We start from the raw sequence: 17,075 nt of genomic DNA, 5'->3' as shown, positions 1-17,075 counted from the left end.
TGGACCAAGGAACACATTTATTGCTCTATAGGTGGCCTGTTATTTGTCTATTATTGGATGCTGAGTGATAGATTTGTTGCGCTCCTGTTAATTAATTATTTTTTGTCAAGTCTTTCACCTGGTAAAACTCTGACCTGTCATTGTAAATGTGTACTGTTATAATTTACTGAAGAAACAAGAGGTGGAGATGAGATAAAGGGTGGAGATGGTCGTCTGAGGGCCAATGTAAAAGTGACAGGCTTGCAATTGAACCAATTCATTGGTGTCAGTAGAGAGGTGAGTGTGGGGGGGAAAAGAAAACTGTTACATTTAATGATCGCTTATTGTCACAAGTAGGCTTCAATGAAGTTACTGTGAAACGCCCCTAGCCGGCACATTCCACTGCCTGTTCGGGGAGACCGGTACGGGAATTGAACCTGCCCTGCTGGCCTTGTTCTGCATTGCAAGCCAGCTCTTTAGCCCACTGTGCTCAACCATCCCCTTTCAGATGAGTTGGAAAGTTTCACTTGTCTAGAAACAAGCGGCCCAGCATTATCGGTGTTTTGTCTCTGTAGGGATGGCTAATTATTTAATATATCTGAACAGTAAAGTGAAAGTTAAGAAGGGCATTGCTTTGACACATGGGAGCCGAGAAGTAGGCCATTTAGCCCCTTGAGCCTGTTTCGGCATTCAATGAGATCAGGGCTGACCTGCAAAATAACTTAATTTACGCCTATATCCCCTGTCCCTTTATATGATTGGCTAGCACCCATCGACCTCAGTTTCAAAATTAATGATCGATCCAACAGCAATTGCCATTTGAAGCTCTGTCTCTTTGTGGCTGGAAGTATTTCATAATTTAATTCCTGAAAGGTCTACTTCCAATTATTTGACAGTGCCCTCTAATCTTGACTTCCCAACTAGCAGAAATAGTTTTTCTCCATCTACCTTGTTTGTTCCCCTAAATATATTGAAAACTTGGATTAGAGTCCCAGGGCGCAATCTGACGGAAAAGTTTCTGAGTGACATTTGTGGCGGTTTTTGCTAGGAGTTTCACCCCGGGCTCAGTCGGTGAGTTCCCCACCGCTATATAACCACACTTAGTCACTACCTTGGACCCTGGGGAGTTTCTCCCCGGTTAAGCCCACAATTAGAATTATTTTCATCACTGGGGAGTTGAACTCACTGGCCAGACCGGCGCTGCAGAGATCGGGCCACCATTTTGAACGGGTGCCACAATCTTTAAGGGGGGCTGTGGGTTCCGCACACACCCCACACATGAGTAATGTCACCACTCACACACATGGGCATTACCCACGCCCCCACCCGAGTGATGACACCCCTCTGTGTGCCTGCTGAGGGGCCGCCCTTTTCAAGCCTTTCCACATACCCTTTCAGGGCTCCCCCTCTTCCAGTACCCCCACCCCCTAACCTTCCGTAAGCCCTTTCATACCTGCCCTGCATCCCGATACCCATCATACCCCCTCCACCTTCCTTTCATGGGCAAGGCTCCCCTCAGGCCCTGACCCTTGGCAGTGCCATCCTGGTATCTAGGCATCCTGGCACTGCTGCCATGGCACCCTGGAAGTTTTCCTGCCAGCTTTGCAGTGCCAAATTGGGGGCGGTGCCTGTATTCGGATCCTCCGCCCCCTCCAAAACAGCGTCATCGGTGAGTACACGCATGTTGTTCGGACGGCCTCAGGACTTCACCTGAAGGCACTCCCCCATACTTTGCCCCCGATGGGCCGACATCCCGACGGCATGGGACACGTGTGTTCTGAGTTTTCATCAACCTCGCGTGGTGTCTGCGAACTGTGTCCAGCGCCACCACGGTCTTGGGGGGGGGGGAGGGGGAGCTGTTCCGCCGGCTGGGGGCTTTTGGCAGGGTTGGGGGGGACCAGTGGGGGATGGTGAAGGGGTTACAAGGAGCACTATTGGCAGGCCAGGTCTGCGCACGGCCAGTGCCATGTTGTACGGTGCGACCGCTGCAGATCGTCACTGCGCATATGCGCAGCCACGGACCCGGCAATTCTCCGGTCGTTTCTGTTGGGAACGCTGGGAGTTTTACGTGGCGTGGCTGCTAGGCCCCCACCAGGCGGAGCATCAGTGCGGGTGCAGCATCAACCTTTTCATCTTAAAACTCGACGCTTCTTCCGGACAAAGCCTCAAAATCGGAGATTTCAGCCCTGAGTCTCAGAAAGGGGAATCTAGCTGCAGTGTTCGCGTTTCCCAGTTTTTACTGTATACAATCCCAGTTTAAAGTATACAAGACCAGTTTCCCAGTTTTAAATGGTGTTCCAGTTTAAAATGGTGATCCATTTTAAAATGTACGGATCAGTTTGAACCAGTATTCTCATTTCCCTGATTTTAATGGCGTTCCAATTTAAAGTATGCAAGACTAGTTCAGGACAGTATTCTTTTTTTCACCAGTTTTTAACAGTGTTCCATTTGTAAGTACACAAGACCAGTTTGGACCAGTATTCTTATTATTCCAATTGTACTGTTTTCTTCCATCACGCTGTAAATCTTCGCATTTTTCTACTTAACAAATATCTACCACCATTCAGCAATCCAGGAATGTAAAACACTCAACTGTCAAAAATCAGTCTCATTCTTTGCTTTTCATCTTGTAATTTTATCAGCAAACACACAAATAAGGGAACAGTCACTATCCATGCAAATCTGTATTGAGATCACAACAATGGTGCCTATTACGCGTTCTTTTATTTACTAATCAAGACACCTCTGGATTGCCAATTAGTTGCATGAGGCTAGTGGCTACCATATTGGACTCTGCTGGAACCATCTCCCTGTAGAGATGGTCACTCATGCAGTCAGGCTCAGCGATTACCTGTGGGTAGTGAGCTTTCTGACACTCATGGCCAGGCACACAAGAGGAATGAATGGTTGGAGGAGGTGATTGGGCCCACAAACCGTGGCCCAGCATGGAATCCACACCTTCAGAAGACCTGTGATTTTTTTAAAAAACCACACATATGAGGAAGATTTGACAGTAAGAGTGAGACTCTAGTTGTAATGGGAAAATCTTTAAGCAAGCAGTAAGATTCATGTGGAACTAAATAGGGCAGAGCATGAAAACCAAAGCTGTTTGAGAACTGAAAACCTGGACATAAAATGAATTTTGATGCAGCGAGATGATTCAACAAGCAATGCAAAGACGAAAATTGAGTTCATTGTGGCCTGAATTTTACAGCATTGTAAATCTTCTGCTCATTGAGAATATGTGTTTTGATTTAATGCCTGAAAACTAGCTGGGTGACGGGGAAATCAAGTTTTATCTAGATTGAAGAGCTCAGTGAGTATTTCTGAAATCCATTTAAAATTTGATCAGTGTTTTGAAAGTGCAGTGTTCCGCTCAGCTGCGCATGGTCCTTTTCAGGCTTGATTAAGGAGATCCAATCTCGGTTTGAGACGTTGGAGCGGGTGGCTGATTATGGGTCACAGCAAGAAATCAAGCCAGGAAAATGTGGAAGCACACAACATACATGGATTGTAATGCATCCAGAGGAATTTGTGGAAAAACACATTAGTTACCTGAGTAGCAGCTACCTATGTGGACGAGCGAAGCATTTTGCACAAATGCGCGTTTGTGATGAGTGGGTGTAAAATATAACGCTGGATTCTCCAGCGGACTAAGTCTCCACGCCATCGGGAAAACTGTGGTATTTTACGCCAGTAAAACTGGCATCTAAAGGTCACAGATTCTTTGTTTTGCTGGGGGCTAGCAGGGAGCCGTCGTAGAGCTCACAGCTTTACCTACTGATGTGGCGCCCAGCACTTCCGGGTCAGAGGCCGCGCATTCGTATGGCAGCAGCCTGCAGCGGCCACGCCATGCTTCATGGCAGTCTCAGCCCGCAGACCTGGACGGGCAAAGTAGTGCCCCGCATTGGCCGCTCGTGCGCCCTGGAACCCCCCCGCCCACATTGCCCCCAGCCTCGAATGAAGCCCCCCCTGCTCTCCGATTGCCCCCCCCCCCCCGACTATGGCGGCCCCAGACTGAGTCCACAGCTGCCTCGCGAGGCTCCCGGACGGTGGGACCATGAGAGTCCTACGCCGTTGGGAATTTGGCCGGTCAGCAACGGAGCATCACGGGGCGGGCCTCGGGCAACGGCCTGAAGTGGTGCATACTCAGTGTGGCATATTCCACGAGTACGGCGATTTTCGGGGGGGGGGGGGGGGGCGGGGGAGAATTTTAAAACCGGCGCTACTCTTGATTTCGGCGCCAAAACGGATTCTCCAGCCTGCCGCTGAATGCGATTTCGGTGTCGGGGGGCAGAGAATCTATTACTCATTAATAGTTGCCCTTGAGAAGGTGGCCGTGAACACCTACACCACATGTAGAGGTTCAAGAAGGCAGTTGACCACCACCTTCTCAAGGCCAATTAGGGATAGGCAATAAATTCTGGACTTGCCAGTGATGCCCATATACAAATATGAATTTGAAAAAAGGTCATATTTCAGACCACTCATGCCACATACAAAGAGATCTGGAGCTTTTGTTGTGAAGACATGAATCACCGAGAATTTCATGTCCCAGAGATTGTCTGGACAGTGAGTGACCTGGAATCCGACTGAAATGGAAAGTGGGAAAAGTGACAGGAGGTCAATCATCACAGCAACTGTGCCTGATGACCGGAGAATGCCAATTAAGGGGCGATTTTCTGCGATCTTGAGGCTAAGTGCTGACGCCGTCGGAAACGCCGTGTCGATGGCGTCGACACAGCCTCAGGATCAGCAATTCTGGCCCCTACAGGGGACCAGCACAGCACAGGAGCAGTTCACGCCGCTCCAGCTGCTGATCCTGGCGTCAAATGGGCACCATGCGATCCGCACACGCGCAGTGGCACCGGCGCCAACGCGCGCATGCGCAGTGGCTTCCCTCAACGCGCCGGCCCCGACGCAACATGGCAATGGACTACAGGGGCCGGCGCAGAGGAAAGGAGGCCGCCAGCCAGAGAGGCCAGCCCGCTGATCGGTGGACCCCGATCGCAGGCCAGGCCACATTGGAGGCCCCCACGGGATAGGACCCCCCCCCCCGCACAGGCTGCCCCCCGACCCTTCCATGCTAAGTTCCTGCCGGCTGAGAGCAGGTGTGGACGGTGGCGACGGGACTTGGCTTTTTTACGACGGCCGATCGTCCCATCCCGGGCCGAGAATCGGTGGGCCGGCCACGTAGAGCGGCCCCCGACCGGCGCCGCGCCAACCATGCCGGTGTCGGGGCGGTCGCGGGGTTTCTCCGGCCGGAGAGAATCCTACCCAGGACGTTTGGAAGGAATAATTGATTTGAATCAGCCTTATAAGTTAGTTTGTCCAATGTTTTTTACATTCAACATCTCAATGTTATCAGCATCCATCTACACACTCATATGATTAAAATGTTGAAGCTCTTGAGGGGTCTTGACAGGATCCTTCCATAGAATCTCGACTGTGCAGAAGGAGACCATTCAGCCCATTAAGAATGCACTGACCCTCTGAAAGAGTAACCCACCTAGGCCCACACCCCCACCCTATCCGTGTACGCCCACCTAAGTTGCATATCTTTGGACTGTGGGAGGAAACCGGAGCACCCAGAGGAAACCCACGCAGACACTGGGAGAACGTGCAAACTCCACACAATCACACAAGGCAGGTATCAAACCCGGGTCCCTGGTGCTGTGAGGCAGTTGGGCCAACCACTTTGCCACCTTGACGCCCCGAATGTGGAGAGGATGAATCCTCTTGTGAGAGAATCTAGAACTAGGGATCTCTGTTTACAAATAAGCAGTAATTTATTTAAGACAAGACAGAGATGAGAAGATTTTTTTCTCTGAGTCTCTGAAACTCTCTTCCACAAAAGCTGGTAGAAGCAGTGTCCTTGAATATTTTTTAAGGCACACCTAGATAGATTCTTAATTAACGAGGAGGTGAAAGGTTAATAATATTATTCTTTGTTAGTGTCACAAGCAGGCTTTCATTAACACTGCAATGACGTTACTGTGAAAATCCTGTAGTCACCAGACTATGGCGCTTGTTCGGGTACACAGAGAGATAATTCAGAATGTCAAATTAACCTGGCAAGCACATCTTTTGGGACTTGTGGGAGGAAACCGGAACACCCAGAGGAAACCCGCACAGACACGGGAGAATGTGCATACTCTGCACAGGCAGTGACCCAAGCCGGGAATCAAACCCGGGTCCTGATGTGTTAGGCAGGTCGGTTCGGTGTGGACTGCACTTGATGCAGCGATGTGAGTAACAGACCTCTAACACTGTCGAAGATCCAACAAGGTTTTATTGAACAATAGAACTAACATACATATTTAACTGTGGGTCGACACTATACTGAACTGACCGGAGACCTTGTACTAGCCTGACCAGACTTACTAGCCACCGCATAGTGTTTGCACTGTGCTAGCTCGTGGATTCTGACTGTCTCAGTGGCTGGGTCCCGAGAGAGCAGGAAACCTAGTGCCCTCTGGCTTTATAGTGATGGTGTCCTGTCTGGTGATTGGCTGCACTGTGCTGTGTGCTTACTGGTCACCCTGTGTGTCAATCACTGCCTGTCTGCATCTCATTATATACATGCGTGGATATTATTACAGGTCCCTGGCGCTGTGAAGCAACATGCTAACCACTGTGCTACCGTGCCACCTTTGGGAGGAGGTGGAAATGTGGGGTTGAGGTTACAATACGATCAGCCATGATTTTATTGAATGGAGATTAGGCTGCCTAGGGCTGAGTGGACTACCCTGCTCCAAATTTGTATGTTTGTATGTTTTTCATCCATGTTAGAACTACATGGAATATGCTGCCATCAAAAAACGGTCCATGGTTTCTTTCATCAATATCTCAAAAGAGAAGTCTTAAGTTTGAGGGTTAAGAATGAATTTCAATGTTACAAGGATCGCTCAAGCCACCTGTGGAATGCAACACATTGGCATCTAAATATTGCCAGAATTAGATAGCAATTTAGAAGAAATATGATTTTCTCCCGGAGAAATGCATTGAACAGTGACCTTGGTGGTTGTAATATCTGTGGAAGCAGTCAAGTGGATGACCTGAAACAAGAACAGAGGATGCTGGAAAAACTCAGTAGGTCTGCCAGCATCTATTAGGAGAGAAACAGGGTTAACGTTTTGAGTCCTTTGACTCTTCTTCAGAACTGAAGGGAGGGAGAATGTGTTGCGCTGTAGAAACTCCAACAGAAAGTAGGAACTTTAAGAACAAAAAACTGGTATGAGAGGGGGAGAGTGTGTGGTTTGTATTGAGGCAATATATGTATGGGATATTTTTTAAAAGGGTGGGGTTTAAGATGGAGGTGAAAGTTAAATATCTAAAGTTGCCAAAATCAGTGTTGCGACTTGTGGCTGCAACTTGCCCAACCAGAAGTTGAGATGCTGCTCCCCCAGCTTGTGCCAGACTTCACCGGAGCATTACAGCAGGCCAAGGACAGGCATGTGGGCATGAGGGCAAGGTGCCACGTTAAAATGGCAGGCAACAGGAAGATAAGGGGCAAGCTCGTGGATGAGCGAAGGTGTTCCACAAAGCAATCACCAAGTCTGCGTTTAGTCTCTCCAATATAGAGGACACTGCGTTGGGAACAGCAAATACAGTGGAGCAAATTGAAGGAAATAGATGAGCTGAATTGCTTTATTTTCACAGAATCACAGGAAAATACAGTGCCGAAGAGACCCTTCGGCCTATCGAGTCTGCACGACACATGAAAAACACCTGACTTTCCTACCTCACCCTACTTGCCAGCACTTGGCCCATAGCCTTGAATGTTATGGCGTGCCAAGTGCTCATCCAGGCACTTTTTAAAGGATGTGAGGCAACCCACCTCTACCACCCTCCCAGGCAATGTATTACAAACCATCACCACCCTCTCGGTAAAAATAAATTTCCTCAAATCCCCCTAAACCTCATCTGGAACTTGTCCCCTTGTAACTGACCCTTCAACTAAGGGAAATAGCTGCTCCCTGTCCATCTGTTCATGCCCCACATAATCTTATACACCTCGATCAGGTCGCCCCTCAGTCTTATCTGCTCAAACGAAAAAAAACACTTTTCCAACGTCTCTTCACAACCTGAAGGTTCCATCCCAAGCAACATCCTGGTGAAGCTCCTCTGCACCCCCTCCAGTGCAATCACACCTTTCCTATAATGCGGCGACCATAATTGCACACAACACTTCATCTGTGGCTTCACCAAAGCTCTGTAGCACTCCAACATGTCCTCCCTTCTTTTATAATCTATGCCTCGATTGATAAAGGCAAGAGTCCCATTTGCGTTTTTCACCACCCTATTAACCTGCCTTCTCAGGTCCATGGACAAACATGCCAAGGTCCCTTTGTTCCTTGGAACTTCCCAGTAACATGCCGTTCATTGAATACTTCCTTGTCAAATTATTCCTTCCAAAGTGTATCACCTCACATTTTACAGGGTTAAATTCCATGTCCCACGTACCTGTCCATTTGACCATCCAGTCTATATCTTCCTGTTTGTTTCATGTTTGACGGAGGTGGAGTCTTTCAAATGAAAGGTTAAACCTTTTCTTCACCTTTCTTCACAGGTGGATGTTAAAAGATCCCGTTGCACTGTTTCAAAGAAAAGTAAGGAAATTATCCCAGTGTCCTGGACAATATTTGTCCCTCAACTAAAGTAATTTAATCAACAAAAAATCTAAGTGATCTGGTCTTTATCTCATTATTGTTTGTGGGAGCTGGCTGTGTGCTTTTCTACATTGCAATAGTGGTTACGTTTCAAAAGTACTTCACAGGCTATAAAGCATTTTGGGATTTCCCGAGATGGTGACAGACACTATATAAATGCTAGTCTATCATTGTTTAACTGCTAATTCCTTATCCTTTTTACATGCAAATGAACATTCCTTTACAAATGTGGAAAGAAGGATTTATAATAGTAGTAAAAAAATGAAGGAAAAGCATGTGAAATTAAAGATAACATTATCCATCCCACTTTACCTACACATTGCAAGTAATCTTGACTCCTTGTGTGCCATGCCACAAGAGAGCGACCAGCCACATAGTAACCTTGTAGGCATGCCACAGGCGCTGCTTATTCCATAATTTAACGGAAACATTTCTAAGTATCATTTTGGGTGCGATTGGCGGGGTGCATCTTGACTACCGCGTTGGCGAGATAGCAGCTCATATTTCACAGCACTCAGTGCTCTGGGGAGTTCCGGCGAGCAGAGCCCCCAGTGTACATAACGAGGCTATGTGTGGCCTCGGTCGCGGTTTCCCCCCTGAGGCCCCTCATACAACGCGAATCGCCATGTGTTTCTCGGTGCTGCGAGCACCGGGAAACACACTGCTAAACGCGCCCACTATGGGACTTTGTTCCAAATTAGTTGAATCGTGCCCATAAGATATACAGCAAACCAGTGAGTATATAATAGTGAAGGAACGGGTGTTGTTCGGAAAAAGAGGTCATTGTTCATACCATCTGTGGTTTGCAACATTTTCACATAACAAGATAAAGAAGAGTTCAAAAAGGTACCTTCTTGCTTTGTGCACCATCATCTTGAATGCTGTCGGCAATGCTGGATTCAATTACCTCACTCACAGCTAGCATCTCCTCCAGAGCACTTGGTCACTTAGCTTGTCTGCCACTGATTCTCTGCTTCTCCCTGTCATTGTGAGCCATTTTGTCATACAAGAGAGTGTGCCTTGGGAGCCTCCTGGGCCCTGTTGGGAATGTGGCATCCCTCCAATTGTCATCCCAATTTATAATGCCTCCAGGGCTGCAATAGAAAGCCTCAGATCCATCTCCACGGTACCTTCCTCCATTTTCTATGCTTTTTCTTTCAGACAAATGTTCTAGAGACAGTTAAAACAACTCCTTTTGGAGGGCACGCCGAGATCCAGATATGTGGACATGATGCCAGCCATGTTCACTGCTGTTCTTTGAGTCGATTTTGTCCCGGGGTTTACACTGAAATCATTCTGATGTGGAGGCAGCACAAAGCATGAATGCTGCTTGCCTCAACAAGACTGGGCACAGGGTAGATGCTCATTGTCATTTGTGTGTCCCCAAAAATGGCTGCTTCCAATCTCTATCCCTCCGCACCCCCCTCCCCGCCCCCAATCGTAACATTTGCACTTTCAGTCTCCTGCACCAGTTTTTTAAATCCTTTCACATGGTCAGTACAAACAGAAGTTACTGCAATTCTACCATAGCTCACAAACAAAGCCAGCAGTGTCAGCTCCAAGAAACAAGATTTGCTTTATTTCATCCTGCACCCCTTCAACTCCGTCTGCACCTGCTGGAAAAAAACATTTTTCTTTTTCAAGTAACCTTTAAACTTGAGTGGAGATGATGGAGGTACTGGTATGAGTCACCATGCTGTCTGTTGAGCCATCAGCACACTGCCCTGCCCCATTGCCTCTGGCGCCACTGTTTCGATTAAACTGAAACACTGTGCCATCTGAGCATTGATCTGACCTTGCTGGAATGAATAGCTGCGGTTAACAAAAAAAAAATCCTTTGAAGGAATTGTTCCCCAGTATCTCGTAGCAAAATGTTGCGCTACAGTGTGGAGCATATTTATTGCTCAGTTGGCAGCACTTAAATAGGCGCCTGTCACAGTAGTATTGTTCCACATCATCACTTATCTTTTGCTGTGATGAATCAGCATGTTCACCCCATCCAAATACAAATTCCGACTTGTATTCCCAATGTCTTTATCTGAGATTTGCGACCCCTGACTTAGGAAATAGTGCACAGATGGTATTGCAAGGAACTATTTCCCCAACCCATTCTCCATCATGAAAAAGCCAAAGGACAACGCAGTGACATTAACTGTTTCACATCAAGCAGTGAGTTGGGCATGAGATTTATCCCATCTTGCATTGGCTGAGACGGCACCATTGTGTTGAACTACCAGTTAGCCACCAGAGAATCTCTTGGTTTAAAAGAAAACAAAATTGCTCTTAAACGGGGACAAAGGGGTAATTCCACCCCCCTCCTCTCAGTCATTCCGGCTTCCCACTCGGAGCAGGATCTCAGTGATCGGAATAGGTTTGGTGACTTGAATTAACACGAAAAGAAGTAAATGATCTTTGACGTGCTTTTTAACGAATGATTTTTTTCCATTTTTGTGTTTACACTTCAGTTGTTTTACTGGATTCCAAAGAGTCACAAGCCGAACTGGGATGGACTGCTCACCCATCAGATGGAGTAAGTATGAACCTCTTCCCTGGTGCTTGCCGATCAGATGATCTTTGTGTTGCATTTGGGCAATTCATTGAAAGTCAAAACTTTCAGAACCCACTGCTGTAGATTCAAATTGATTATTGGAAATTTTGATCAAGAGGCCTGTGGCTACTTTCTTTCGTCTTCTCCTGTGTCAGTTTGGTTCTGGTTAAGTGTATCATGCCGTACAACTGTTTTCAATCCTGCTCGTCTAACAGTGCAGTGATTTATTCAGCATTGTGTTTTGTGGTTCAAGGCTGGAATTCACCAGCCGTTTGGACTCCCTGCACTGGCTGGCAGCACACCCCTGCCCACGGGTAATCCCGTAGACAAGCGGCGGGAGTAGAGAATCCCATCGCCAGCGAATCCCGCCCTCAAAATAAACACTTTTAAACACAAATACCAAAACTCCGTCGAAGGTATTTCACAGATCACTCGCTGTGCTGAGGACTGATTGGCTCTGAGGAGCGAATGATGTGACATTCGCATGTAGCAGCCTGTGTTATCCGAAGCAGCATAACACAACATATTGGAAACCTGTATACATACACATGAATGTAGTTCCTAAATCATATTGGGATAATATAACATCATAATGTGTGTGTGATATTTTCAATAAAATCTAATTCACAGGAATCTCTAGTTATGCTTGAATTTTTTGCCAAGCAATGATTTATTATGTTGTGGTATGCTGCTTCGGATAACACAGGCTGCTACTTGATGCAGTCTTAACTAAAGGATGCTCCAGACTCTGAAATGAGTTCAACTTGTTTATTGAACTATTAACACAGTTCTCAAATGAGTTTGACTCTCTGCTAATCTAACTGCAGTAACTCAGTCTAACTGTACCAGCTTGCTCTAAGCCACGTGCTGGGGTGTGATGCTGCTGATCAACCCTGTCTAACTCTCTAATTGTCTGTCTGTGGAAAGAGGCAGGGTGTGAGTGCCTCATCCCTTTATGAGTGTTTATGTCATGCCTCCTTGTGGTGATGCCACCTCTGAGTGTCCTGACTGCCCATTGGTTGTGTCCTATTCTGAGTGTTCATTGGTTGCATATTATGACATATTATACCTATTTACTGGTGTCCTAGGTCAGTTTGTGTTGCGAAATCCAAAGCGATAAAAGTGGTAATTCTGTTTGCTGAACACATTGGGCAGAATTTTCCAAGGATTACACAGGGTGCTGGAGCAGGTGAAAAAAGCAGTGTGAAATTCGCCGGTTTCACACCTGCCTTTTGTAGACAGATCAAACGGCACTCTGTGCAACGTCAAAGTGCTGGTGAAGATTATTAATAATAATAATAATCGTTATTGTCACAAGTAGGCTTACATTAACACTGAAATGAAGTTACTGTAAAATCCCCTAGTCACCACATTCCAGCACCTGTTTGGGTACACTGAGGGAAAATTCAGAATGTCCAATTCACCTAACAAACACATCTTTCGGGAAATGTGGGAGGAAACTGGGGTAGCCGAAGGAGACCCACGCAGACACAGGGAGATTGTTCTGACTCCGCACAGACAGTGACCCAAGCTGGGAATCAAACCTGGCACCCTGGAGCTGTGAAACCATAGTGCTAACCACTGTGCTACCATGCCGCCTGGCTGACGGGGACGGGCCTAAACCTGCCGGCAAAGATGGGATTCAGACCTCAAAGTGAATTTAAAGGCTCCCCATACCCTGGGGTCCCCAGCAGACAAGGGGAACACCCCCCAACCCTCCAACATGGAGGGCAAACCCCTCCCATGCCACTCAATGGTCAGGCCACCTCGACCCCCCGCAAATCATTCATGCATCAGGTTGACCTGAGCCCCCCACCCCACTCATTCACACTGGTAACGGGGCACACCCCAATTTTAAGTCTCCACGCCCACCGTCTCCCACCACCACAGCCACCATTATGCAGCACAACCCATCTCCCTTCAGTTTCATCCCCCACACACATAATGGGAACCCCCCTTCCAAAGGGGTTTCCTAGAGGTTCACCCCCAGCATATCCCCCTAGCATGCTCCCAGCACTGCCATCTCACAGTGCCAAATGTGCAGTACTGCCGAGCAGTGCCTGACCATGTCCCACGCCAGCCGGAGGCTATACTCACCTCCGCGCCCCTGGCGTGACTAGTTTCAGATTATGGAAACCAGTAGTGATTCCCACCAGCATGACATAATACTAATAATCTTTTATTGTCACAAGTATAAGTTGCTGTGAAAAGCCCCTAGTCGTCACATTCTGGCGCCTGTTCGGGTAAGCTGGTACGGGAATTGAACCCGCGCTGCTGGCCTTGTTCTGTATTACAAACCAGCTGTCTAGCCCACTGAGCTAAACCAGCCCACATCATGCCAGCAGGGGGGGGGGGGGTGGTTCTGCTGCAGAGGGGAGGGGTGATAAGTGTGACAGTGCAATAGTTATAGGAATTCAATTGTAAGAGGAATAGACAGGCGTTTCTGTGGCCGCAAACGAGACTCCAGTATGTTGCCTCCCTAGTGCTAGGGTCAAGGATGTCTCGGAGTGGGTACAGGACATTCTGGAGAGGGAGGGTGAACAGCCAGTGGTCGTGGTACACATCAGTACAAACGACAGAAGTAAAAAAAGGGATGAGGTCCTAAAAACAGAATACAGGGAGCTAGGAAGAAAGTTAAGAAATCGGACCACTAAGGTTGTGATTACTACCGGTGCCATGTGCTAGTCAGAGTAGAAATGACAGGATATATAGGATGAATACATGGCTGAAGGGATGGTGTCAGGGGGAGGGTTTCAGATTCCTGGGGCATTGGGACCGGTTCTGGGGGAGGTGGGGATTGTACAAACTGGACGGGTTACACCTGGGCAGGACTGGAACCGTTGTCCTGTGGGGCTATTTGCTAGAGCGATTGGGGAGTGTTTCAACTAATGTGGCAGGGAGATGGGAACTGATGCAGGAAGTGAGAAGGTAGTAAAACAGGGACAGAAACAAAAGGCAGTAACGGGGAAAGTGTAAGGTTGAGAAGCCATAGTCAAAAATCAAAAAGGGCGACAGTACAAGGTACAGTGACTGAGAGGAGCTCAGTGAATAGGCCCAGTAATATTAAAATGAATAAAACGGGAAGTAAAAACATAAATGGAAAGCGACGCGGCAGGTTGTTACATGAAGATATGGGTTCAACGACAGGGAATATTAGGAGAAAAGTTAAGAGGAAAAATAACTTAGGAGAGGTTACTGATCAAGGGGCGCGATTCTCCAAGGCCGCGCCGGTTGGGAGAATCGCCGGCCGCGCCGTTATATCGCGCGATGCCGGTGCGACGCTGTCCCGCCATTCTCCCAACCGGTGAGAATGGCCCCATCTGGTTCTGCGCCGCGCCAGCTGGAGAATCGCCCAAGACACTCACAACGGCGATTCTCCGGTACCCCCGCTATTCTCCGGCCCGGATGGGCTGAGCGGCCGCTCCGACACGACAGGTTCCCGCCGGCGCCGTCCACACCTGGTCGCTGCCGGCGGGAACTGTGCGGGAACGCTGGGGGGGGCGGCCAGTGGGGGGGTAGGGGCGTTCCTTCACCCGGGGGGGGGGGGGCTCCGTTGGGGTCTGGCCCGCGATCGGGGCCCGCCGATTGGCGGGCCGACCTCTCTAAAGGAGGACCTCCATTCCTCTGCCGCCCCGCAAGATCCATCCACCATATTCTTGCGGGGCGGCCTCGGGGAGGACGGCAACCGCACATGCGCGGGTGACTTCATTTACGCGACACCGGCCACGTCATTTACGCGGCGCCACTTTTTACACGGCGCCGCGGCCCAGCGCGCGTATAATACGCGACCCCGCTCCTAGCCCCCCGGGGCGGGATAATAGGGGGCTGGGAGCGGGCTCCGATGCTGGAGTGACTCCGGTTTTCACTCCAGCGTTGGGACTTTGTCTCCCTTTGGGAGAATCGCGCCCAAGGTGTTAAGATTCAAAACAGAGGTATAAAAGCCAACATACGTGTACTTTACCTGAATGCTCGTAGTATTCGGAATAAGGTAAATGAGTTGATGGCGCAAATCATCGTGAATGACTATGATTTAGTGGCTATTACTGAAACATGGGCAACAGTAAGGGAGGACATCGGTGCTATGGAGGAGAAGGTTGAGTCCATTTGGTTGGAAATCAAGAATAGTAAGGCGAAAAAGTCACTGATTGGAATAGTCTATCGGCCACCAAATAGTAACATTATGGTGGGGCAGGCAATAAACAAAGAAATAACTCATGTATGTAGAAATGGTACAGCAGTTATCATGGGGTATTTTAATCTACATGTCGATTGGTTTAACCAGGTCGGTCAAGGCAGCCTTGAGGAGGAGTTTATAGAATGTATCCACGATAGTTTCCTAGAACAATATGTAATGGAACTTAAAAGGGAACAAGCGGTCCTAGATCTGGTCCTGAGTAATGAGACAGGATTGATTCAGGATCTCATAGTTAGGAATCCTCTCGGAAGGAGCGATCACAATATGGTGGAATTAAAATACAGATGGAGGGTGAGAAGGTAAAATCAAACAGTTTTGTGCTTAAACAAAGGAGATTACAATGGGATGAGAGAAGAGCTATCTAAGGTAGACTGGGAGGAAAGACTTTATGGTGAAACAGTTGAGGAACAGTGGAGAAACTGGCAAGCGATTTTTCACAGTGCTCAGCAAAGGTTTATACCAACAAAAAGGAAGGACGGTAAAAAGAGGGAAAATCGACCGTGGATATCTAAAGAAATAAGGGAAAGTATCAAATTGAAAGAAAAAGCATACAAAATGGCAAAGATTAGTGGGAGACTAGAGGATTGGGAAATCTTTAGGCGACAACAGAAAGCTACTAAAAAAGCTAGAAAGAAGAGTAAGATAGATTATGAGAGTAAACTTGCTCCGAATATAAAAACAGATAGTAAAAGTTTCTACAAATATATAAAACAAAAAAGAGTGGCTAAGGTAAATATTGGTCCTTTAGAGGATGAGAAGGGAGATTTAATAATGGGAGATGAGGGAATGGCTGAGGAGCTGTTTTTTTGCATCGGTCTTCACAGTAGAAGACACAAATAACATGCCAGTGACTGATGGAAATGAGGCTATGATAGGTGAGGACCTTGAGATGATTGTTATCACTAAGAAGGTAGGGGCTAAAGGTAGACAAGTCTTTTGGCCCTGATGGAATGCACCCCAGAGTGCTAAAAGAGATGACTAAGGAAATTGCAAATGCACTAGTGATAATTTACCAAAATTCACTAGACTCTGGGGTGGTCCCGGCGGATTGGAAATTAGCAAACGTGACACCACTGTTTAAAAAAGGAGGTAGGCAGAAAGTGGGTAATTATAGGCCAGTTAGCTTAACTTCGGTAGTAGGGAAGATGCTGGAATCTATCATCAAGGAAGAAATAGCAAGGCATCTGGATGGAAATTGTCCCATTGGGCAGACGCAGTATGGGTTCATAAAGGGCAGGTCATGCCTAACTAATTTAGTGGAATTTTTTGAGGACATTACCAATGCGGTAGATAACGGGGAGCCAATGGCTGTGGTACATCTGGATTGCCAGAAAGCTTTTCACAAGGTGCCACACAAAAGGTTGCTGCATAAAATAAAGATGCCTGGCATTAAGGGTAAAGTAGTAGCATGGATAGAGGATTGGTTAATTAATAGAATCTAAGAGTGAGGATTAATGGGTGTTTCTCTGGTGGCAATCAGTAGCTAGTGGGCCCACAATTGTTCACAATTTACAAAGATGATTTGGAGTTGGGGACCAAGTGCAATGTGTCCAAGTTTGCAGAAGACACTAAAATGAGTGGTAAAGCAAAAAGTGCAGAGGATACCGGAAGTCTGCAGAGGGATTTGGATAGGTTAAGTGAATGGGCTAGGGACTGGCAGATGGAATACAATGTTGACAAA

The 17,075-nt window shown here is 47.6% G+C and overlaps 1 protein-coding gene across 2 annotated transcripts in view; it reads left to right on the top strand.

Annotated features, from left to right (window-relative positions):
- LOC140418355 (ephrin type-A receptor 7-like) overlaps nt 1-17,075 on the top strand; it is a 906,389-nt gene that overhangs the window by 136,988 nt on the left and 752,326 nt on the right. For both annotated transcript variants that reach the window (XM_072501830.1, XM_072501826.1), the window contains exon 2: nt 11,117-11,181. In XM_072501830.1, coding sequence (XP_072357931.1) covers nt 11,117-11,181 — 65 coding nt within the window. The remainder of the gene's footprint in view (nt 1-11,116; nt 11,182-17,075) is intronic.

This window comes from Scyliorhinus torazame, chromosome 1 (genome assembly GCF_047496885.1).
Source record: "Scyliorhinus torazame isolate Kashiwa2021f chromosome 1, sScyTor2.1, whole genome shotgun sequence".
In the NCBI taxonomy this organism is placed as follows: domain Eukaryota; kingdom Metazoa; phylum Chordata; class Chondrichthyes; order Carcharhiniformes; family Scyliorhinidae; genus Scyliorhinus; species Scyliorhinus torazame.
The sequence above is the reverse complement of the archived record's forward strand: the minus strand, read 5'-3'. Positions and strand labels throughout refer to the sequence as shown.